Raw genomic sequence first — 24,480 nt, 5'->3', positions numbered from 1 at the left:
CGAAAAGCAGACATAAGATAAGAAATCCAGTCTTTCGCTAATCTTTCCAATGAAATAGGATCAGCCAATTTCCAATCATGGTCCTTGTGGGTCGAATCATCATCCATATAATATACAAAAAGAAACTCCAGAGATTTGCTATCTTTCTCTTTGAATAAGATCTCAATTTCGGCGACGGTTTCATTAGATATCTTACAACTAGAATTCCTCTTTGTTATTGAGAGAACCCCAGTACTCTCTTTCCGATTCAGGAAAGAACTCTCAGAGATCTTTTTTCCTTTTGGAAGATACAGGAGCGAAACAATCAACCTATTGATATTGGAAGACCCAACAGCTTCTTCCAATCGATCATTTCTGGGTCCAGTGGAATTCATCTAACTCCTATTTTGTAGCTGCTGCACAGCTACTCATTTATGTAGGAGCGATAAATGTTTTAATTCTTTTTGCTGTGATGTTCTTGAATGGTTCAGAATATTCAAATGATTTTCCTCTTTGGACCCTTGGAGATGGTATTACTTCACAAGTTTGTATAAGTCTTTTTATTTCACTAATTTCGACTATTCTAGATACGTCATGGTACAGTATTATTTGGACTACACGATCAAACCAGATTATCGAGCAAGATTTGATAAGCAATAGTCAACAAATTGGAATTCATTTATCAACAGATTTTTTTCTTCCATTTGAATTCATTTCAATAATTCTTTTAGTTGCTCTAATAGGTGCAATTGTTGTAGCTCGTCAATAAAAAATTGATATTCAAATTTTCAAAGAATTCAAATAAAACTTTTACCCCATTCATTTTCCTTCAATTCTTTTTTTGCTGTATACTGTATAAATCTAAAATTGAAAGCCTTTAGCGTGAAGTCAATCTATTACCGCTAGATTTTGTTGTTACATATTTGTTAACGTTTGTCGTCACTTTATAACATGATCATATGTGCAGGTTGCCACTCAAAACCTTATCCTTCAATACAAATTACTTATGTTTGATTTATTATTAATCATAAGTTCAAAACTCAAATTTAAAAGGCCATCACTCATCACTCATGTATTTGAGATTCGTGGAAGAAGTAAACTTTTTGTACCAAATCAACTTCCAGAGTAAATAAATATTTGGGTACGAAGGTTTACATTTCTGCGTGGATCCTAACGGGGAAAGAAGAATGAATCATCCCAAACGAGATGAATGGTGAGAAATTATCATTAAGACCCTATTTCTAACTGTCCATTTTTTAACAAAGGACTAAATTAAATAAAACCATCAAAATTGAAAACTAAATTGAGCACAAAAATTTATTTAGAACTAAATTGAGTAAAACTACTATAGTCGAGAACTATATTGTGTATTAACTACAATAAGTCCTTATAAAGGCTTTTGACATATTTTCATGGGTAATAATTAAGGGGCAAAAGTAAAATTTTATATTTTCTTGGGACTCACTGTGGAATTGTGGATCGTCTGTGATTAAACTGATTATTGATCCGAGCCCCCAAAACACAATTTACGTTGTTTGGGGAACAAATGTGAAAAAAAAAAAAAAAAAATTAATAGCGTCAATTTACAAACGTAGCCTTGTCCAATTATCGTTGAAAAAGCGCAAGCAGGAGAAGGAGCCGGGCCGCTACCCGTAAACATCATCCCGCCCTTATACGCCGCCTGTAGCTCCGCCGTGCTTTCCTCCGATCAGGTACGTCTTTATCCAGATTTAACCTAATTTTTTCTTAGTGTCAACATTTTACTGTAGCGTATCGGTTCGCGTAAGCAATTTTGGTAATTTAACTTTTCTCGTGGATGCTTTTGATTTCAATCTGCAATTGCTCTGTCTGTATGTATATCATAATATTCCTGTCTCGTTAACTGCGTGATTGTAATTGCCAATAGAATTAGATTCGGACATGAATCAGTTGTTACTGATTTAGGAGCTTTGCCGTGCAAGTTTATGTGTTAGGGTTTAAAGTTGGAGTATAATTCTTGTTGAAAATAAATGAGGTTTGAAAATCAAATGCAAGTAGCTAATGATGTCTGGATGAGTCTGATATTAGCTTCACTTCGTTACTAAAATCCTCCATTCTCAAAACACATACGCCAAAAATCTTGATCCCTCTGCCCTTTCCCCCCTGTTTTTAGTTATTTGACGTTTTAGGTTCATGATACTTGTATAGGCAGTATAGCAGTTCACTATTTTCTTATTTATACTTCAATTTAGTTTATTTTCGAGTGAAGTGTGTATTAGGAATTTACTTTCAGCTAAATTTTAGTGTTTGTTCTGCGGAAGTCTTGCAAATTTGTGAACTTGCAATCTCATATCGATTGTAAGCTGTAGAAATTCTTGGTTAAACCGTGTGACTGATTGTGTGTCATCTCCATCACTTCAAGATGATGGCCTCCTTAAAATTCTGATTGCTACACTTTTCCTCCCCACAAATATACTTGAGATCAAGATAGGTAGATAGTTTTGGTAACCAAACATGGCTATTGCATCATACGTAAATGTATGATACTTTAAAACAATGTCATACATTTAACTGCCTATGACATGAATATGTCATAATTTACTGGTTCACATTCAATCCCGGGGTTGTTCATCTATATAGTGATTGTTATTTGACTTATTTCAGTTGACCAATAGCATGTTTTCGTCTTTGTTGGCTCTACGTTGGATATTTTGGTGTTGCCTCATTTTAGTTGCATGCCATAGAAAGATTTATTCTGTTAATAATGAGGCACATGTATTACCATTCTTAAGGTTTATGTAACTACAACTATAGCCTAACATTTAGAATTGTTGGCTGGTCTATGATGATAATGTGATATACTGGTATACTTCCAGTGGAGCAGAGTCAACACATTGGATGCACATGAAATCCAAATATTTAAGCTGTACATTAATCCAAGGAATTGGTTGCAAAATTTTATGCACCTAAAGTTTGGCATATATAAGCTAATAGTAGTCTAATAAAAGAATGAATTCAAACTGAATCCCGTTATATGCTTATATTGCAGATGGATACTGATCCTAATGAACAGCAACCAAAACAAGAGCGTCTGAGGACAAGATGGACACCATCCCTTGACAAGATCTTTGCAGATCTAGTTGTTGAACAGATTCGGCTGGGAAATCGACCAAACAATGTCTTTGATAAGAAAACTTGGAATTACATACGCGGTGAATTTAATAAGCAAACAAATCTCGATTTCAATAACAATCAGTTGAGGAAACACCTTGATGTACTCCGGACACGTTACTATGCTTTCAAGTCTGCTTCTGGTCAAAATGATCCTTTGGTGGATTGTTGCTTTGTTGGTTTTGATCTGTGGGAAGACATTGCGGTAAATCTCTCTCTCTCTCTCTCTCTCTCTCTGAGTCTCAATCCCTCTGTCTCTTGTGGTACTGTTCTGTCTGTTTTAAGGTTATCATTCCCTAACTGTCTTACTTATACAGGCACAACCAAAGCCTGAAACAACCAAGATCAAGGAGTGCCCTATATATGATGAATTATGCTTGATTTTTGCGGACTCTGGTGCTGATGGAAAGTATGCCCAGTCAAGCCACTATGGAGAATTGGAAAAATCAGCTGGAGTAGATCCATCTTTTACTGAAACCCAAAATCCATGTCCTAAAGCACCACTCCCATCAACAATCTCACAAGGCAATGAAACTTCACCAAAAGCAACAGCTAAGAGTACAGTGGAGAAAAAAAGAAAGCGTCTGTCAGAGGCAGTACCCGATTCAGGTGAAAACAGTAGGGACACAGATATGATCAACATGATCTCAGAAACCTTGCAAGAGATGATAGCCGCTTCAAAGTTGCGGTTGGTTGAAGGTCCTCAGATTGACAAAAGATTCACAATAAGCGAGTGTATTAAAGCCTTGGACGAAATAGAAGGCATGCATGACACTCTGTACTATGCAGCTCTGGACTTATTCGAGGATCCAAATCTGAGGGAGACATTTCTGTCTCTTAATGACAACATGCGTTTGACATGGTTGCAGGGGAATTTTGGTAATCCTGTCTCAGACTCACTCATTGGGCTATGATTCTAGCATTGATATTATTCCAGTAGCAACAATCATCCTAGTGTTGATATTTTTTATACAATTAGTGTATTGGCAAGTAGAATATAAGTCAGGTTTAAATGGCATTTTGATATTGATACAAGCTTCATATTAGTAGAGCAGACTCATTTTCATTCCTTCTTTTTTAACTCCCTGCCTTTAGGCAGTGGCTAGAGGCTCTAGCTGCCAACTTAATTGGCAAGCAAATTGTTTACCTTATATATCAACTGTGTATTTGGACTACTACATTTCTCTCTCTCTCTCTCTCTCTTTGCCATTTTTGTGGTAAAGATTGCACAAGCATATTAAACTTTGTTCTAGTCTTTTCTTTGATTTATGGGAAATATTACACCTGAAGGAGCGTTTTGGATAAAACTCGCATTGGGACTTTAGATCAATAGACGTTTCCCCAAACTAATCAGCTCAAACAAAAAAGGCTAATAAATAGCTCCATTGGAAATCAAAATTGAAACATTTTATTATCAAGTCAATTTTCTGATCAACTTGTATAAACTTGATTGGCCCCACCTATACTATATGCTTTGGAAACCTAATTGAATTATGATTTATGAAAGTTTGGTCTCTTTTTCTTTTTCGTCCTATTTTCCATCATACTTCAAAAAAAAAAATTAAAAATAAATAAAATTAGACTTGAAAAGTGTCTCTTTTGTAACCATAATATTTAATATACTCACACAAATGGCATCAATGTTGTCGATATGTCCGAGTGGTTAAGGAGACAGACTTGAAATCTGTTGGGCTTCGCCCGCGCAGGTTCGAACCCTGCTGTCGACGTATAATGAACTTTTTGTCGATTTAAACAATAATATTTAATCCTTTATACTACTCACACAAAAGGCATCATCGCCGTCGATATGTCCGAGTGGTTAAGGAGACAGACTTGAAATCTGTTGGGCTTTGCCCGCGCAGGTTCGAACCTTGCTGTCGACGAAATTTCCATAATTTTGCTGCCTCTCTTTGTTTTTGGTAACAAAAACCCTCTTCTATCTTTCACATGGAGTAAGAAACAACCAAATGGGGAAATTGAATAATATTAATAGTATTCTCTTTGATCATTACACAGACAAAATGGTGCAAAACAATTGTTCAACAGGCAAGACAAAAGACTCGCAAAATCTTATGTAATCTCTGTTAGTTCTTGAAAGCAGCTAATTTGAGTCGACTCGACTGCACCTGCGTATTGCTCTTGCTCCTTTAGTCGTCATCCTTGAACTCTCTGTCAATGCAAAACCATCCTCACAAGTCATATTAGAAATTGCAATAATAGGCCATAAAAGTAGAAGTAGGCTCATTTTTTTTAAGGTGAAATAGGCTCATTTAGTCTTAAGGGGAATCCTGTCAAAGACTACCCAATCTAGTGACTTGAGGACAAGACTCGATATAAATGGTCTCATATTCGATTATCATATACAAGGTAGAAAAACACATAATGGTTATACTTAACAGATTTTAATAAATCATATGTACTGGTAGAAAGAAAAAATGATTTTGGTTGAAGTACATAGTCCAATACCTGCGATCAAGATATCGAGGTTGAATACCACTGCCTTGACATGTTGTGCATGTCAAAGAACCAACGCCCTCGCAGTTGATGCACTGTGAGACTTCTTTCTCGTCCCCGCCAAGCTCAACTGTTACACTGCCAGACCCCATGCAAAGTCTGCATTTCTCTACACAAAATAGAAAAAGAAAACCGCCCTATAATTCTAAAGATTACAACTTTTAGATGGCAAAATAACTCTCCACATACCATCAAGTATTCAAGAATTGCTAATTTCCTAGTTTTCTTTACCATATAGTCTATAATTGAGCCAGAAGTGCATCGCTTAAAACAGAAACTCAAGATCAAAACCAGAATATCTCAGTGCATTGCACGATAATGTTTCCAACTTTTCCCTATCATTGAGAATTTTTTTTTTTTTTTTTTTTAAACTGCATCTTGACATTGCAACATCATAACAATCGAAGCTTAGCAAGCGAAGCTGTTAGCTGCTAAGAATGGCAACAAATTGCTTCATACTGTTGTCTGGACTTATTCTGCCAAATCTATGGACTGTTTCCCATTACTTAACACATCTCGGTTTGTGCACTTCCTATATATGAAATGTAAAATCGACCATTACTTGACCTATGTAACCACATTCTACTGCCCAATCAACACTTGAAAAGAGAAGCGGGTGCTGCTCTTTCAATAAACGAATCAGTAGCCATCAGTTTAAACTTCTAATTGATACGAAACACACCCTTCAAAAGCAACTATTAGTCTCACTATCAATTTAAACTTTTAACTGTAACATGTTACATTCTTCCATTGCAACTACAATAAAGGGTTCCTTAGGGGACTTACGAGCACCGGAGCCACTGCAGGGAAAGCATGGCTGAGTGTTCTCTCTTTTGGCCTGCAACACAACAAATGAAAAGAGAATACAAATGAAAAAGCCCCAAGCTTTAACCCTAAAATCTATATGCAAATGGAGGCAACCCCAGCCAAGTTAGTTATCTGTTGACTTAGTAACCACGAGGTTCAATTCCAAATCCGACTCACACGGGAGTGGCCTATTGGTCTTATTGGTTTAAACCGATTAGCTATGAACAATCTAGACTGATTTATGTCTTTACGATAGGTTTATCTAGTGAATGCAATCATGAATCTATCATACTACTCCTATGTCAGTAACCAAATACAAAGAGAAGCTTACAGCGTTGTCAATTTGGGTTTCATAGAACACTGGAATTCCAATCCCAACTGCAATGCTCACAAATCCAACTGAAATTGCTACAATCTGCAAAAACACCAATATACATAACAAATCAGAAAAAAAAAACAAATCTGATAAAATGGGAAATGAAATGAAAGGATGAGGAAAAAAACCGTGTTTTGGTCAAGATCAGCTCTAATACATGGAAAAGAAGGCGGCGAGCGCTGGGTTTTGAAGGGTTTCTGGGAAAGAGACAATGAAGGAGATGAAGAGAGCTTGAGAGGGCAACAAAGAAAAGGAGACTGAAGCTTAGTAGCAGACAACATTTTCTTTTTATTTTTTTTTTTTAATTTAAAATTGTTTTCCTGGACTGAATTTATGTGAAGGGATTTGTTCTTGGTGGTGGTGAGATTTCTACAGCCTATTGGATGTTGTCAAGTGGGAGAAATTGGAACAAGTGTTGACAATGGAGGACTTGGATTTTGTGGGGTCTTCTTCAATTTTCACCAGAAAATTTTGCTCTTCAATTTCCAGCTCCACTGCACAGCCATTCATAATCATTATGGACCTTCATGCTCTTCTTTAGGGCCTCATCTAACCAAACTTCATTCTGCTCTTATCTGGGCCTTTCAGGTTGCAATGGGGCTTGAATGGACTCTATTTCTTCAAACAACAAAAATTGGAGGTGGGTTGATTTTAAGGTTGAAAGATCGATTTTGTATGTGTTTTTCATGTTAAAGAGTTTTGAGTTAAACTGAATTTGAATTAATTGTATAATGATAGAGATATATTGAATGTGTAATAGGTATTTAAACTCAATAAAAGACGTTAATTGATAAGACACCTTTATTAGGTGGAAGAATTTCTTGATAGCTTTCTCCTGGTCTATCATAGACCGTTCTTACTAGCCTATCACCGAGAGCATTAGTAGTATGTACTTAAACCAAATAAGAAAACTACATTCAAAAGACTGACATATCATGTGAGAAAGCATCTCAAATTTAGGTATTATTTTATATTTTCTTGTAAATTGATGTAGAATTGTAATAACGTAGATGTTTAGTTGAGACAAAACACGATTTTGAATTCGGAGGAAGGGAAGATGCATGTGCATTCATGTACCACAAGCAAAAAAGACAAAGGGTGAGGTTAAAACCAAACACTTGGTATGTTCAAAAAAATAAACCAAACACTTGGTTAGAAAGAGTAGGTAGCTAAAAAAGGAGTGGAGGGTAAAGACTAAAGAGTAAAGAGGAAAGAGGAAAGGGTGGGGAATTTGGAGATTGAAAGTGAAAATGACAGACCATCCATACATCAACCTACCATTATCATTAGGAGGCATGTGCTGTGGGATTTATGGGCAACGCCCTTTTGAGTCTTTTGTCCCTTTTCTAGTGTCCTCCACAAGGTTAGGATCCAAGGCTTAATTTGCTTATGTACTCACCCCACCTATCAACAATTTCATCTCATCGAGAATCAAAAGTTTGAACTCATGTATATAATAACATTTTTAGAAGAGTTATCTTCAAATAGAACTTATATTTGAAAAAGAGAGTTGAACATCTTTGGGATTTTCAATCAAGGTTAGACTATACATGTTTAGTTGTCTTTAAATACCCACCAAGATGAGGCTATTCCTATCTAGTTGATTACAAATATCATTATGGGTGCGGCTATTTCTACCTAGTAGTCTTCTTCTTGCGTAGTTGTCTTCAAATGCCTACGAGAGTGAGGTTATTCCTATTCATGTTGAGTAGGACCTTAAAAGGTGATAAGATACTATTTAATTGTGAGTTGAAACGATTCTCGTTCATGCTGGATAGGATCTTAAGGGATGATAAAACATTCCCTCATGCTAGATAGTGATCGTCAACAAACGGTAAATTTGTCAATTGCTAGCATAATTGACTTGTTAAGTGAGTTAACGTGTTTTTTTAAGTGAGTTAACGTGGACAAATTGTTACAATAGATATTTGGTAATTAACATTAATTTTTAGATAATTTGCGAATATTTTTGGACCCCACACACCGAGCATCCTTTGATTCCATTCCCAAATATTGATAAGAGCAATTTTTTTTTTTAAAAACCAAACTAAGACTTATCTTGAGTTTTAAAGTATTTGTCTTTTAAACACTCGTTAAGTTGAAGAGACTCACAACATCTCATTTCCACCTTATGAATGCTGAGCAAAGTTATTTTTAGGTAAATAAATTTTAAAGTATGAACAACATCAAAAATCTTAAAGTAGGTACTAGGTACGACCTAATGGTCCTAATGTAATCATATATTGTACTCTTAACTTTATTTCCTATTATACAGATAAAATTACAACCTTTTTTTGTACGATAAAAGCTTAATTATTATGCCATAACATACACAACCTTTTGCACCATAACAATGACAGTGACAATAATGCAAAAGCAAATTAGATCATATCCGATTGCGTCAAGATTACGTTAATCTGATAATTCACTTGACACCCGACAACTTTTAACAAAATAAACAAATTTAAAAAATTAGTATTTTCATCAACTACCATATAATGTGATAACAATGAGAGCTTGATTGATCGATTCAGTGAGAGAGAGAGTTACAAATAATAAGGTTACACTGAACTACCTATACAACAGGCTACATACTAGGAGTCTGACTCTAACAATAATATACTAAGTGATAGCGTAAATGTAAACGGGGTCTACGATTACGCTACGGATACGTGTGTTACGGGTGGTGAGGAATGTCGTTCGGCCGGTCAGACGGTCGGTCTACCGGTCAACGACTGAGCGGTTCGAGGCTATATCGCTCTACGGGTGACGAACAGTAATAAAGAGTAAGCAGGAGAAAGACAATCGGCAAATCGCAAGTGTATTAGTGTAGTACTGATGAGTTCCCTTTTTCAGTGAGGGGAATGACCCCTATTTATACAAAGTGGATTCACTATGCACATGGTGTCTGATATGCAAGTGGAGGGCATATGGGCTGTCACTCCGCAAAATGCGCATCGGTTTGCTCGAAGTGGTTGAGTTACTCGAGGTGATGAAAACACGGATCCCTTGTTCCCGAAAAGTTGTCGGTCGTCACATCAAGCAACTGTTGCGCTCGTGAGCCTCCAATCCACAAGGTGTGTTGCTTCCGATCATGCGGCCGACGGACCGGGTGACCGTCGACGGACCGTTTGGGTGACCGTTGACGGACAGGTTGGGTGACCGACGGACAGGTGATTTACGGACCGACTAATACATGTGCATATTTACCCATCACTAAGTCTAATATTATTTACATGACTAACACACCCCCTCAAGTGCAAGGTGGTAGAGAAACAACATTGAGCTTGCCTCGTAGAGTCCCAAACCGGGCCGCAGGAAGCGGTTTGGTGAAGATGTCGGCCAGCTGATCCTTTGTTGAGATAAAATTGACAAGAAAATCCCTAGATGCAACTTTGTCCCGAACAAAATGGTAGTCTATCTCAACATGTTTGGTTCGGGCGTGGAACACTGGGTTGGCGCACATGTACGTGGCTCCGAGGTTGTCGCACCAGAGTGTCGCGGGGCGGCCAGAGTGAAGTCCGAGTTCACGCAGCAAGGATATAACCCAAGTGACTTCAGCGATAACATCGGCTAACCCTTTATACTCAGCCTCAGTGGACGACCGAGCAACTGTGCGCTGCTTCCTAGATACCCAGGAAACAAGATTGGCCCCAATAAAGACGGCGTAACCACTGGTGGATTTGCGATCAGCCGGACACCCGAGCCAGTCGGCGTCGGAATAAGCATGTATATCAGCTGAGGTCGACGAAGATAAACGCAAGCCGTGATCCAACGTGCCCTTAACATACCGTAGCACCCGCTTCAGTAAGCCCAGTGCTCAACTGTTGGTACATGCATGTACTGACAAAGCCGATTGACTGCATATGAGAGATCGGGGCGGGTGATGGTGAGATACTGGAGTGCCCCTGCGAGCCGCCTGTACTGTGTCGGATGATCAAACGTATCAGTAGTCGGAGATACCGCATGCGAAATAGACGCCGGTGTCGCAAGGGACTTACAATCAGACATGCCGGCCCGGGTTAATAAGTCCTTCATATACCGACGTTGAGACAGAATTAACCCGCCTGGAACTGGTAGAGTCTCAATCCCAAGAAAAAAAGTTGGTGTGCCAAGATCGCGGATTTTGAACGTGTTGGAGAGCCTCTGTAGACATAGACGAGTAAGAATACCCGGTCAGAGCCATCAGTGTAGTGGAAAAGTGACACATCAGTCTTGGAAGCTAAGAAGCCCGTCAACAACAGAAAATCATGCAGCCGCTTAAACCATGCCCGGGGTGCCTGTTTGAGGCCATACAGTGAGCGCTATAAATGACAGACATGATCGGGATGAGCCGGATCCTCGTAACCTGGCGGCTGCCGCATGTAGACGATTTCGGCTAAGTGTCCATTCAGGAATGCATTGTGGACATCTAGCTGACGTAGCGTCCAACCCTGTGAGACAGCAAAGGAAAACAAGAGTCGTACTGTTGTCGGTTTGACAACAGGACTGAATGTGTCGAAGAAGTCCTCACCGGCAACCTGGTTGAACCCCTTGGCCACTAACCGAGCCTTGATTCGCTCGATTGTGCCGTCGGTTTTCCGTTTAGTACGAAACACCCACTTGCACCCAATGATATTCATACCTGGTTTGGGAGGGACAAGAGACCAGGTACAATTATGAATGAGGGCATTGAATTCTTGGTCCATGGCATCACGCCATTGTGGATGACCAATAGCTTGAGTATAGCATGTGGGATCTGCGACGTTAGCCGTGAGAGCCTGAAACTGCTCACTGGTGCCCTTTGTCATGTGACGTAGGCGCATGTTGTGCCCACGCTGTTGTGGGATGGTTGTTTTGCGCCGCTTTGTCCCTCGGGCGGGCGGTGGTAAAGCCGGAGCAGGAGATGGCACACTAACAGGTGCTTGCACAGGACCAATCGGACTAGAGCCCCACGGTTTAGTTAAGGGTGTTTTGTCACCTGTTCCCTGAACAACAGAAGCATAGGGAAAAGTAGTCTCGTCAAAACGGATGTGCCGACAGATATACGTTTTCCCATTATCAAGATTTAAACATTGATACCCTCGGAAGGACGTAGGGTAACCTAAGAAAACACAGGGTGTTGACCGGAACTCCAGTTTATGACGGTTATAGGGTCGGAGGTGAGGAAAGCACAGACACCCGAAGACCCGGAGTGAGGTATATGTGGGTGGGGTTTTGAACAGTCGGTAGTGTGGAGTATCAAACTGTAAGACTAATGATGGCAACCGATTGATTAAGTGGGTAGCAGTTTCAAAGGCAGAGTCCCAATGTTTTAGTGGAACAAACCCTTGGGCGAGTAAAGCTAAGCCGATTTCAACAATGTGTCTATTACGGCGTTCTACTCGCCCGTTTTGTTCGTGCGTGTATGCACAGGATTGTCTATGAACAATTCCAAGGGACTGAAAAAGACTATGTAATCGGCGATATTCCCCGCCCAAATCAGACTGAATGACCTTGATAGAACGTGAAAACAAACGTTCTACCATGGCCCTGAAACTGTCAAAATTTTATAAATATCGGTTTTTACATGTAGAGGATATAACCACGAATAACGTGTATGGTCGTCTACAAAAAGCACAAAATAACGAAAACCACCGGCTGAAATAACCGGGGCCGGACCCCAAATATCAGAATAAATCAAATCTAAAGCATTTAAACTAGAATGTTTTATTCGTTCTAATGGAAATCTAGACGACTTTCCCATTTGACACGGGGTACAAAGACTTGGTGAACTCAATTTTTGTGGAGCAACCGGACATGATTGAAGGACACGCTGGAGGCCACGAGCATGCGGGTGGCCTAGACGTTGATGTCAGATGACAGAAGGAGCCCGGGCGGTCAGGTAAGCCGAGTGAGCCCCGGGAACGGATAGTGTGTACAAGCCACCCGAACTGGAACCTTTAAGCAGAACCGCCTTCGTGCGGCAATCCTTGACAACAAAAAAAGTTGGATGGAATTCAAAGAAAACGTTATTATCAGTAGTGAATTTACTAACAGACAATAACGAAGCAGATAATTGCGGTACATGTAGAATGTTTGATAATTTTAGAGATTTAGAAACGGAGGGAATCGAGTTAAAACCGATATGAGATATGCCCAAACCTGCTCCATTACCAACTCGGAGTACATCTGTACTGGAATAATTCTCCGAATGCGACATCATGGACTGATCCGGAGTAGCATGCGCTGAAGCTCCCGTGTCCAGGAACCATGTCGACGCATCCACGGGGAGTCCATCATCGCCAACAGCAGCCATGTTAGCCTGCGCCGGTGGTTGATCGGAGTAACGCCGGTAACAATAGACTGCTGTGTGGCCGTGTGAGCGGCATATTTGGCACCTTGGCGATCCTGCACGTCCGCCACCACCACCGCGATTCTGCCCGCCGCGACCACGGTGAGACCACTGGTTGCCACGACCTCCACCACCGCCGCGATGATTGCAGCCTCCTAGACCTCCATTGCCGTGCTGCCTGCGACCGCGGGTGGCTGCCATCGTCGTCGCCTGGCCAGGAGGAACCACGGCGTCGCCCAGCGCAAGCTCATCGGCGTAGATAAACTGCTGCGCCTGCAAGCAGTCCGACAACTGCGGAATTGTCACCGGTTTGCCGGCAACGACGAGCGAAGCCGCCATCGATATGAACTCAGGCCGGAGTCCTCTAAATACGTAGAGGTTCTGTTCATCCAGTGAAACCGGATGACCGGCCAAGGATAAGTCCTCGATGAGAAGTTGCGCTCGACCAAGATATTCGGTGGTGGTCATGTCGCCTTGCCGCAGCGACTGAAACTGAGCAAGGAGATTGAGACATCGAGCGCGTGTTGGGATCCCTAACGCCATCTCGATGGATCGCCACAGCTCCCGTGCGGTGGTGCGGCCAACCGCAAGGTACATTACCTCTTCGGAAAGGGAGGAGATCAACATGGACATGATGGATTGATCCTGTTGCGACCAAACAGCGTACGCCGGATTGGCGACGAGAGAGGAGGCCTCATCAGTGGTCGCCGGCTGCTGCGTCGTGGTGCTGGTAGCGACGAGCTCCTGCGACGGAGGCAGGTTGGTTCCATCCACATAGCTGAGAAGGTTTTGGCCTTTGAGGAAGGGGATAATTTGGGTTCGCCAAAACAGAAAGTTACGTGCGGTGAGTTTTATAGATACGTAGTGATGGGCGGAGATGAGAGAATTATGGGAGGTGGCTGGCGCCGGTGAAGCGGCGGCGCTGACAGTACGTTCCTAATCATTGGTGGCCATCGGAAAAAGAGGGGAGAGGAAGCGGGAGATACCTAACACTAATCTGATATCAAATGAGAGCTTGATTGATCGATTCAGTGAAAGAGAGAGTTACAGATAATAAGGTTACACTGAACTACCTATACAACAGGCTACATACTAGGAGTCTAACTCTAACAATAATATACTAAGTCTAATATTATTTACATGACTAACAATAACATCTCGATTATTATTTTAAATGAATGGATAGGTTCAAACATGAATAATGGGAGTTTAGATTCTTTGAGTTCAAAATGTTTAGAAAGTACAGAAAATATACTCCTCGTAAAAGAATCACGAGTGTTTCAAAAAAAAAAAAAATTCGTATTCAAGGCTAGGCTACATGATATTCAGCTTCATGTGCACTATAACCCAACAAAGTATATGTAATCTTTTATACTTTGTATCTATCAATGATTTATGAATTAAATTGTTCAATGTATGTTACACAAAATCATTGGTAAAAAATTCAAATAACATTACTCATACATTAAATTAAGATATTAGAAGACTATAATTATAGGGAAAAAAAACTTTTTTCAGAAAGGTAGAATCATAGATGAAAAAAGTGTCAATTGATTTTTTTTTTAAATTATGAGTGAAATAAATTGCTTATAGTGGGGTTTAATAATATACCTAGATTTGCTTTTTGGGTGGTTCAATAATATACTTTTCTCTTTATTTGCTTGTCCAATTATGGGGTGAGGATTTGATACCTAAGAAGCCCTTTCGTCTTGGAAATACGACTACCCAATGTGAAGGAACCAGCTCTCACGTCACAGTCTGGCACTCTGGCCCTTCTCCTTAAAATTCATGTCTCCTATCCAAAAAAAAATAAAAAAAATCAAGTGAGTGAAGCATATGATTTACATAACTGTTATGAATTTGGTCTTACCAACATTATTTGTATAGTTTGTAAGTTATTACACATGAATAAAATTTACTTAGTGCACAGTTTAGACAGTGACTTGCAAGTTCCTCTTGTTATAATAAAAAAAAAAGTAAAATATTCACGTCTCCTAATGAAATTGTCCTCATTAGTCGTTACTCTTTACAATTTCTCAATTAAATTAAATATATAGAAATATAATATTAAATGAATGAAAAGAAGTTGTTAATAAGGTGGAGTCCGCATCAAACATAAATGATTCTTACTATCATTTGTTTAGAGCTATTGGAAAGATTTTGAGAACATCAATATATACATAGGAAAATTAATTTTTGCATAGATTGGAGGGCAATACACTATAATCATTCTCGTTCAAATTTATAAATTTTTTTAGACACCTCCCAAGAATTTAACAATGCAAATTCATTAATGATGTTGTGGGCGTGTATATATTACTCGGTATATATTTATAAAATGAATTTATCAGAATTTAAAGTTTTATTAGTTAATTAATGAACCGAATCAAGCTTAGTTTAATTAATGAACAAGCCATAATATAATCACACAAATAATATCCTTCTATTAACATCCTTTTCATCATTTATATTGTTAGATGTACCTTATCATGTAAAGTTTATATTAATGATGCTTGATAATTTCATTTTTTTATGATCAAAATATTCACATATGAACAACACCATCCAAGTTGGTGGAACAGTTAGTTTAGTAATCATAATGTTCAAAGTTCAATTTCTCGTGAAAGTTATATATTGAGTATTGACATTTTTTATTTGAGTCGGTTAATTATGGTCTATAAGTAACTTAAGCTGATTTATCTACTCGTGATAATTTGACAACTAAGGTCAAAATGTAAGTTTCACATAAAGTATATATTTGATCAGTGGTTGTAGAGTTTTTTTTTTTAATAAAAATTTTTTACATTCAATTAATATTTCTCGTTCAAATTTGATGGGAGGTCATAAAATTGAGTTTCAATGACTTTTTGTATTTTAGTATATTGTGAAAGTAATTATAAACATACACTACATTGTATCAGAATCAATAGTACTAAAAAAAATTGAACTATTCATCTGTTAGTCACTCTGTGACCGTGACCCTAACATCTCCAACTGCCCCAACTTAGACGTTATACTCTTTTTCTTATGGATAAGACTGCTTATCAGGTAATAGTTCTATACTTCTAAAGTTCTAATCCATGGCGCCCAATCAATCTGAACCGTTGATGTGATCGAACGGTGTCGGAAACGAATGCTCACGCTATCACCGTGGGTACTCTCGCACCAAATCCACTGACGGAGTTTAAAAGGCCAAAAATTTATAATTACGATAGACATTACTCGATTTCAAAACACCCGTTGGCAGTTCGGTCATTTCCGCTTTCTCTAGTCACACTCAACCTCATCGCCGCCGACATCGCAACGGTTCGCCGTCGCTGTACGGCGGTGCCGCTTTTCTGCTCGCCGGGATCTTCTGCACCGGATTCGAGCATCTCGCTTCGCCGCTACTCTCAACTACCGATCATTTGAGATAGTTTGCAATTGTAATTTCATTTTGTAGTCCTCTTCGTCTGCTCCTTTTAGATGCCTGGTTTTATATACTTAATTGCTTTTTTCTCTAATATGATTTTGAGCTGAAGATTGATTACTGGTTTTGATTGTACTTGTCTGTGTTTTTTTGTGGCTGCTTAGATGATTATCATGCCCTAGTTGTTTTCATCACTCCTGTAAACTTGTTCAGTAACTCCGTAACTGTTTTTCCAGCAGAATAGAACTTTGTATTGAAGCAATGCGTTCGCACAGTTCATTTGTAAATTGTGATGCAATTTTTGTCTATTTACTCTCGCTGGATAATGCTGTGTCTTAGGATGAATTCGAAGAGGGGGATCTAAGTACTAATTTATGACAATAGTCTGTTTGGGGTGCAGACACGCTGAGAAGTAGAGAGAATTTTTGAATTTCTATTTATTATTTTGTAAATTGCTCTTCATCACTTCTTATTCAAACTAGTAGGAAGTCAATTCTTGGGTAGTTGAAACTTGAAAGTATGTTGGTTTGTGTTTTTTGTTGATCCTTTGTATCTCAACTTCTATGATTATGGCAATTAAATGGTCCATATAGAAACTTTATTTTAGCCAATTGGTACTACCAAACGACTGGCCAACCATGGATTTTAACCTTTTTAACTTTCACTATTTTTTGCATTAATATTCAATGCACGCTTTTATGCTTCTAGAAAAGCCATATTAGTTTTCTACTGATTTGTGAAAATTCCTGTTGTGAAAGTGGGAAAAAAATCCTTGCCAAAGCTGCTCTGATGTGTTTGTTTTCACCCTTTCCCTTTTCAGGAAATCAACATGATTGGCTCGTTTCTCACCAGAGGCCTTGTGTATGTATTGTCATAAGCTGTATCAAGTCAAGTTCTTACAGTTTCATAACTTAAATGTTCTTCACTTTTCCTCATGCAGGATGGCTTTTGGTTATGCATATCCAGCTTATGAGTGCTTTAAAGCTGTGGAATTGAATAAGCCAGATATCCAGCAACTTCGCTTTTGGTGCCAGTATTGGTATACTGCATTTTGTTTGTTCAAACCTCTAAAGAAACCTAGTTGTGAATCTCAGAAGTAACCACCCTTTCCAATATTTTCAGGATCATAGTTGCTACAATGACTGTTTGTGAGAGAATTGCTGATACTTTTATCTCATGGTAATGATGATAGAGTTTTTCATAAAACATACTTTATTTGGATTTCTATTGTGTTTGTAACATTCTTTTTCATTGCTTGTGATATTGTTTGTTGTAGGGTTCCTATGTATAGTGAAGCTAAGTTGGCATTCTACATATACTTGTGGTTCCCAAAGACTAAGGTTTTTTAATGCTCAGTTGGTCACTCCATGTGATTTAACATTTTCCTTTTGTTCAATTAGTTTCACTTGCCATATTTTAAAAAGGTTTCTTCTTCATTTCTTCTTGGTACCCATTTTAGGGAACAACTTATGTCTACGATGCATTCTTTAGGCCATTGGTTCTAAGACATGAGCCGGAGATTGATCGCAATTTGCTGGAACTGAAGACTTGGGCTGGAGATGCAGTATTTTTGTATTGGCAAAAGGCTGCTAGTTATGGTCAGACAAGAATTTTTGATGTCTTGCAGTATATTGCTTCACAGTCAACTCCATCTCCTCCCCCTGCACAGGTATGTATGAGGATGCATTATAATAATAATCATGCTCTGTCTATTTAAATTATACCTGCCTAATTGCAGCTTTCATTTGCAAAACCAGTGTGATAATCTAGTCTTTATAAATCTAGAGTGATGTCTTTGAACTTTGAAAAGTCAATAGCCCTTTGTACTAATCGTAACAAGCACATTTTTTAAGTTGGAAAAGTTAAAAAGTAGTAATCATGTTTAGGAGCAGCACAGCTGGTGACATTGGATGTCAATGTGACTTTAGTTTATTGATTGTTTTTTCCCGTTTAAATAAGATTTGTGACTGAACCCTGCATTTTAGTAGATATTCTTCTTTTAAGCCATTGCTTTGAATTGCAGCCACGGAGGCAAGGCCGACCTCCTGCACCACCAAATCAGAAACCAGAATCTGCAACAACAGAGCCACAAACTGAAGATCGGCCTCCTGCTGCTCCCGGTGAATCTGCAACCGAACTTGAAGATGGTGCACCTCCTAAAACAGCTGTGCCCACTGCTTCCTTGAATGCTCAAAAAACCACACCAACAAAACCCCTTGCTGAAACCAGCAAAGCTCCAAGTTCCAGCGAAGCACAGGCAATGCAGATTGATCCCGTGCATTCTGTGGCAGACGAAAGCACCAAACCCCCCACCGATACTGTTATGGTGGAAGGGGCTGCTCGAGTTACTAGAGCAAGGTCGAGGAAAACCCAGCTTGCTGCTTCAAACCAGTGACTATCGTGCGGTCAGGCCTCTTAGTCCCTTACCATGTTACTTTGTGAAATGTGTTTAGGTGGTAGGTAAAAAAGGATGGTTTTATAGGTCCACAATGTGTACATTTTCACATTTCTTTCTTTCTTTCTTTCATTCATTACCTCAAGTTGTGTCCGTGGTTTTTAAGCATGGGCTGACAAAAATGAATGGGTAGGACCAAATGGAGGCTATTAATGAATCTTTGCTCATGACATCAAGCGTTAACTAGGAACTCCTCTGCTACTGCTTTACACAAAAATAGTACACCTTTATGGTCCTTAATAACAGATTTTCAATCTTAAGATATCATATGTTGCAACTCAAACTGTAAAAGTTGTAATATTCGGTATCTTAGGAAATGAACTTGATTTACTAAACTCTACTTAGAGACTGAAATTGCGTTTTTTCCCTCTTGTTTAAAATTTTAAGCTCTCTTGTGGTCCCTTCACCCTTTAGTTTATTGTAATGGCGCAAGCGCAATACCATGGACCAAGGTTTACCTTGTATTGTAGACCCTGGTCCAAAAATAACTTTCAGATTTTGTGCCTGTAGTTGACAATTTCTGTACATGTAGCTATTATGTTACGTGTCAACAATTATCAAGTTATTTGTTTACCTGTACAAAAACTGTTAACTATATATACAGAACATACAGAATTTTTGTATCAGGTTACAATACAATATGAACCCTGGTCTATACCAATTGAATTAAGACGTTGCTGCCTCCTGCTGGTAGTTCTGTCCATCATTATAACGTGGGGCATGGTCTACGTACATGGTCCTTGGTATAACTTGCCTAAATTTGTTAGGTAATATGTTTATGCCATTTGGTGCTATAAATTTAGTGTTAAATAAAACAGAATTTTTGCACCTACTGACGTTGCTTAAATTGATTATTACGTCAATGTACGTAAAAGTTATGTTCGGAACAAGCGTTTTCCATAAGACTAGATGCCAAGGAAAGTTTCATTCTTGTTCTTAAAGCTTTCCCTAGTTCTGACTTTGCCCTAAATATTTCAAAGTATCAACTTCTCATTTACAATAAGTATAAAAGATCAATTGTTTACTAATTTATTTTTCAATTGGTGTTTTTGAAAAATTTTAAATATAAAATCAATCTTGAACGACAAATTATACCACGGACCATTAAGTAGTATACTAAAAATTAACATGAAATTTCTATAGCTCCCACTTCAGGGGAAGAAATATTTGTAACTTTGAAAAAATATCCAAATGTGTGACAGAGCTTAAATACAAGTACGAATTGGCTGGAATAAACTTATCACTCACTCAAAGAGAGATAACCCCTACAGTCTTAAGATGACTCTCAGCATACATATCATAGCCAAAGACAGGCTAAAAAGATGCTGCTACTCGAAAGCGAAAGACACAAACCTAGAAGAAACAATACATCAATTCAGCTGTGCATCTGGTCATTGCTACATATCCGAGTACCGCTCAGTATATACCCACCAAACGCACTCATCTGCATATGTGGGTGGGTTCTCGACGGAAGAACCTGCATGTTTACCAATGACATTGTGATTAAGAAGCACAAAGTGAATCACGGGGCAGAAAGAGGATTGAGCATATACCTGATATTCACGGAGCCAAGGCTCAGAAATTTGTAAACCAATTGCCAATTTCTCGACTTGCAGATTGTGCATGCAAGTGGCTAGAGGCTGCAATCAAAGTATGTCGTCAGCCAAAACTTATATTTCGTATACATCCCAATAGAGAATGGTGCAAAACTATATGACATTGAAGAAATTTTGTTGATTTAGAATTGCCAAAAAAAATTTGTGCAATCATTACTACTAACGTGCAACTCTGTGCACATGTCAACATTTTCCGTTGAGTACATTGCTCAAAAGATTTTTTATACAAATCCTTGTAACCAGGTATTTTAATCTCCGAGTTGGTGTCTCATATGTTCAGCAAAAGACAGGATTTATCTGTAAGAAAACAAGACATCTACGAGACAGCAGACCTACCTGAGCATACTGATGGTAGACTGCAAATGAAGCTGAAAATGACAAAAGCGGGAGGATATCTTTGATAATACTCCAAGGGTCCATTTCTGGAGCAGCAATAATTAAGCTAGGAATAGATTTGAAGTTAGATCACAAAGTTAAATATATTGAATTTGCAAAAAAGACAACCCCGACAACTATACCAACCTTGAAAAGCCATTTTCTTTCCATGAGTTAACTACTTCCAGTGGTGCCTTCTCACCAGCCTTTGGAGCTTTACAAGGTTTTATTACTGGAGAACCCACTTTCTCAGGTGTAATTTCCATATTCCCATCATCCGAGGAGACACCAGCTCCTTCTACTCCGACAGATTGAACAGATGAAGTGCATGGGATTTCTTCCTGAAGAAGCTCGTTACTTAAATTTGACTGACTTCTGATGTTGCATGCCTGGTCCACCCCGTCCTCTGATGTTGAAGCTCCGGTTTGAGATGTACACAGGTCAGCCAATGACGCATGTACAATTCTAGATGAGAAACAGATGATAAGATCAATTTCTTAGGATAAAATGGTGGCAAAAACTAAATGTGCAAAAATAAAAGCAAATCTTTATGTTATGGTGTCAAAAATAGACCATTGCTCAAGGAAGGAAAAGAGAGATAATATACCTTCTACTAATTTCATCACTAAGATTAAATATCCTTATGATATCAGTAGGATATGGTGCAACTCCACGATAAGTATTGCAAACATAACCAGTACCTAAGACAACGGTTACAATTAGCAACTAAAAGAATCAGCATATAATAATATAAATTCAAAAGTATTTCTAACGATATTCAGCACTGTTGATAGAATAGATATCAGTAATACATAGACCTCATTGATTGAATGCAACTAAAATAATTTCACTTTCCAGCTGACAAATTCCAGAATTAATCACATTCTATATAATCATCTTTCAAAAAACTAAACTTAAGGGGGAAAAGAGGGATGGACACATTGCGGGGAAAAGTCTACGAAATATATTGTGCATTGGCGAATAAAAAAACAACTGCAATACTTATTATCAATAGATATATCAGATAATATACCTCCTAAACGTTCAGCAACAGCACCAGTAACTAGACCACCAACCTTGTCCACTACAAGTACATTGGCATGTGCAGTCACATTTGCCATAGAAAGCAGAAGAGATAAAGTGTCCACTCGCATGAACCTGACAATCATAAGCAAAGAAATTGAGAAGTGAAATCCACTTAAAAAATTAAATGCAATTTATGCAAGAACAAAATACTGCTTAGTGTTCCTCTCCATCTTTCTAAATGTGATAGGAAATAAAATTTTCTACTTATCTATCCTAAAAATGGCATATAATGAACTTACAAAAAGGACATAATGATTAGCAAAAAATGAAATAGTATTGAACATCAATCAGCAATAATTTTATTACCCAGTTCTGTCAGGATGCTTCTTGAAGTATGCCTCACATATGCTAAAAGGAAGAATGGAAAATAATACAAGTTAGCAACAGTTAAGATTCCTCCACTATATAAGAACTATTTAGACTTGAATAAATTTTTATTATTTAAATTTCAGGATGAACTGAAAAGAATTTTAAAAAGCCTATAATAGTCAAGTTGGAGTCAACCTTCGTGCATAGGGACGTCTGAGAAGTACTTTGGGTGCATACTTCTTCTGTTTCTTAAGCTTATATTTTTCCTGCAAGTATGAGTAAATAATTAACTCTGATTTACTTTCATATACACTGTATCAAATAACAAACATGAGCAAAGCGCACTTGTGAAAATTGAGTCTTCTTCTCAAAAGTTGCACTGTTTGCAATGAGAGCTTTGACTATTTCATCCCCAGATGCACCCTGTCTGCATCAAAGTGGTGATTAGCTTAAAGTTATTTCAGAATGTTGAAAGGAAAAAAAGTACTGTACAAGTTTAGCATGTTGTATTGTTAAGTTGTTAGTTTGTTACTAATGTTTTAAAAAAATCGCCAGTTGAAATTCAAACCTCCGCATTTCATCTATATCTTCACCAGTGAGACTTTGAGCTGTGTTATTATCAACTAGTGCTCGATTGTCTTTGGAGACATCTGTAGTTTGTGAGTCACTTTCTGCCTCAAGATTATTACCTGATCATGAAAGCATGGAAGAATAGGTCATAGTATTCACTTCCTCAATAACTGCTCCAGAAGTTGAAGGGACAAATTTAGAGAAAACTGAATGCTTTAGATTGATAGAAAGGCTAGAAACAGTCTCTCTTCCTCTTCCATCTTAAACCCTCAAGTCATTCCAAAATCTCCTAAACTCTAAGCCATTACCCTTTTCCTCCTCTCAAACACTGGATGTATAGACTTACAGAGGAAACACATGTGAGAAACAATGGCTATAACCTAATGTTGATCAAAAAGGTAAACACTCAAGCTTGACATTAATTTCATACAGGGGGAAGTATGAGGCTGCTTAAAATCTCTCCAGCTTAAGACACAGTAAACAGATAACCACATTCATATGGTTTATGAACATGTATCTATGATGATAGCAAATTACTAGTAATTAGCTTTCTTGGACCTAAAATAAAATTATCATGATGGTGATGATCAATAAACAGTAACACTCAAAGAAACTTTCCTTCATAAAACAATTTGTCAACAATTTAAAATATTAATACAGCCACTACAGAGTCTTTCCACAGGGAATATCCATATAATGCATTTATGCACTCACACTGTTTAAGCTCCTTGAAGCTTAATACTGTGTTAACAATGAAAATAGGAGCAATATACTAAAATAAAAATGGAAGACTTGACTGAATAAGCATACCTTCAATGGCCGGAGAAACACGAGCCAAAATTGGTCCTCCTTCTCCACTCTCCACTTGAAACAGAGACCCATATGGACAACCTATCAAAGGCTGAAGGGAGTAATTTTTATTCCCTATCTTCAATCTCCTGCAAAATAGAATTAAGCTTCCCTGTGAACGTAACATCACAAAGCCAAATAACATCACGCACCTCATTAAACACAATACTAACTTAGATTCGTTAGAAACTCAACAGAACATATATCTACACATGAACTCGTAGAAAAACACATACACAACTGTATTGTAGCAGCTGTTATTGTACTGAACACTTACGAGGCATGAGTTAGACGAGCGAAAACCAAACGGTCGCCATCGTTGATATCAAGCAAGACACTGCAACCTTCCCAGGTAATTCTAGGGTTAAGGCTTTTATTTTGATACGAATGTTCAGGAATTGCTTCGTTTACGGACATTTTTATCTTAATTTAGAGAGGAAAAAAAAAAAAGTGACCTTGATTGAGTTCTATTCTTCTAATTCTTAGACGGATAGAGTCAATATGTACTGGTGTAGCATTCCCAGTTGCAGGGGGACATAAACCCTAGATTCCTTAGAAGATGATATAGTAACAGAATAACGTATAAAGGCGGTTTTCCTACTTTTCAAAAGTCGGATCCTTAATGTAATTGGGCCTTCAAAGCCCAATAATTGTTATTGGGCTTTTAACATT

At 38.3% G+C, this 24,480-nt stretch overlaps 4 protein-coding genes and 2 non-coding genes across 6 annotated transcripts; 4 read left to right on the top strand and 2 right to left on the bottom strand.

Annotated features, from left to right (window-relative positions):
- Window positions 1–1,555: 1,555 nt before the first annotated feature.
- On the top strand, window positions 1,556–4,384 carry LOC116022767 (L10-interacting MYB domain-containing protein-like). Its single transcript, XM_031263629.1, has 3 exons — window positions 1,556–1,691; window positions 3,008–3,334; window positions 3,447–4,384. Exons 2-3 carry the CDS (start codon window positions 3,008–3,010, stop codon window positions 4,041–4,043), a joined length of 924 nt encoding a protein of 307 aa, XP_031119489.1. The 5' UTR covers window positions 1,556–1,691; the 3' UTR covers window positions 4,044–4,384.
- A 390-nt stretch (window positions 4,385–4,774) lies between these two features.
- On the top strand, window positions 4,775–4,856 carry TRNAS-UGA. Its single transcript has one exon. It is a non-coding gene; the product is annotated as a tRNA-Ser (tRNA).
- A 74-nt stretch (window positions 4,857–4,930) lies between these two features.
- TRNAS-UGA lies at window positions 4,931–5,012 on the top strand. Its single transcript has one exon. It is a non-coding gene; the product is annotated as a tRNA-Ser (tRNA).
- Window positions 5,013–5,084: 72 nt separating this feature from the next.
- Window positions 5,085–7,205, bottom strand: LOC116021980 (protein SPA, chloroplastic). The gene is made up of 5 exons (XM_031262516.1): window positions 6,955–7,205; window positions 6,782–6,865; window positions 6,430–6,481; window positions 5,596–5,752; window positions 5,085–5,298 (listed from the first exon to the last, which is right to left on the bottom strand). Exons 1-5 carry the CDS (start codon window positions 7,105–7,107, stop codon window positions 5,277–5,279), a joined length of 468 nt encoding a protein of 155 aa, XP_031118376.1. The 5' UTR covers window positions 7,108–7,205; the 3' UTR covers window positions 5,085–5,276.
- A 9,148-nt stretch (window positions 7,206–16,353) lies between these two features.
- LOC116023169 (putative HVA22-like protein g) lies at window positions 16,354–19,338 on the top strand. Its single transcript, XM_031264149.1, has 7 exons — window positions 16,354–16,564; window positions 17,369–17,409; window positions 17,489–17,587; window positions 17,671–17,727; window positions 17,825–17,888; window positions 18,008–18,217; window positions 18,572–19,338. The coding sequence occupies exons 2-7, from the start codon at window positions 17,378–17,380 to the stop codon at window positions 18,941–18,943; spliced, it is 834 nt and encodes a 277-aa protein (XP_031120009.1). The 5' UTR covers window positions 16,354–16,564; window positions 17,369–17,377; the 3' UTR covers window positions 18,944–19,338.
- Window positions 19,339–20,112: 774 nt separating this feature from the next.
- LOC116021964 (tRNA (adenine(58)-N(1))-methyltransferase non-catalytic subunit trm6) lies at window positions 20,113–24,349 on the bottom strand. The gene is made up of 12 exons (XM_031262500.1): window positions 24,086–24,349; window positions 23,770–23,897; window positions 22,958–23,078; window positions 22,735–22,816; window positions 22,585–22,655; window positions 22,387–22,428; window positions 22,028–22,152; window positions 21,602–21,695; window positions 21,142–21,459; window positions 20,956–21,061; window positions 20,557–20,643; window positions 20,113–20,480 (listed from the first exon to the last, which is right to left on the bottom strand). The coding sequence occupies exons 1-12, from the start codon at window positions 24,223–24,225 to the stop codon at window positions 20,379–20,381; spliced, it is 1,416 nt and encodes a 471-aa protein (XP_031118360.1). The 5' UTR covers window positions 24,226–24,349; the 3' UTR covers window positions 20,113–20,378.
- Window positions 24,350–24,480: the final 131 nt, after the last annotated feature.

This window comes from Ipomoea triloba, chromosome 6, assembly GCF_003576645.1.
Source record: "Ipomoea triloba cultivar NCNSP0323 chromosome 6, ASM357664v1".
Classification (NCBI taxonomy): Eukaryota; Viridiplantae; Streptophyta; class Magnoliopsida; order Solanales; family Convolvulaceae; genus Ipomoea; species Ipomoea triloba.
Note: the sequence above shows the minus strand (reverse complement) of the source record. Positions and strands in the feature narration are given on the sequence as shown.

Bases quoted from the DNA above. Each gene is read 5' to 3' on its own strand.
- LOC116023169 (XM_031264149.1), top strand. From the start codon at position 17,378: ATGATTGGCTCGTTTCTCACCAGAGGCCTTGT. The intron at 17,410-17,488 runs GTATGTATTGTC...TTCCTCATGCAG, and splicing joins TTTCTCACCAGAGGCCTTGT to GATGGCTTTTGGTTATGCAT. The intron at 17,728-17,824 runs GTAATGATGATA...TGTTTGTTGTAG, and splicing joins GCTGATACTTTTATCTCATG to GGTTCCTATGTATAGTGAAG.
- LOC116021964 (XM_031262500.1), bottom strand. From the start codon at position 24,225: ATGTCCGTAAACGAAGCAATTCCTGAACATTCGTATCAAAATAAAAGC. The intron at 22,656-22,734 runs GTGCGCTTTGCT...TCATACTTGCAG, and splicing joins AGAAGACTCAATTTTCACAA to GAAAAATATAAGCTTAAGAA. The intron at 21,062-21,141 runs GTTGGTATAGTT...ATCTATTCCTAG, and splicing joins AAAGAAAATGGCTTTTCAAG to CTTAATTATTGCTGCTCCAG.
- LOC116022767 (XM_031263629.1), top strand. From the start codon at position 3,008: ATGGATACTGATCCTAATGAACAGCAACCAAAACAAGAGCGTCTGAGG. The intron at 3,335-3,446 runs GTAAATCTCTCT...TTACTTATACAG, and splicing joins ATCTGTGGGAAGACATTGCG to GCACAACCAAAGCCTGAAAC.
- LOC116021980 (XM_031262516.1), bottom strand. From the start codon at position 7,107: ATGTTGTCTGCTACTAAGCTTCAGTCTCCTTTTCTTTGTTGCCCTCTC. The intron at 6,866-6,954 runs GTTTTTTTCCTC...GTGTTTTTGCAG, and splicing joins CTGATCTTGACCAAAACACG to ATTGTAGCAATTTCAGTTGG. The intron at 5,299-5,595 runs GTATTGGACTAT...TTGCATTGACAG, and splicing joins CCTCGATATCTTGATCGCAG to AGAGTTCAAGGATGACGACT.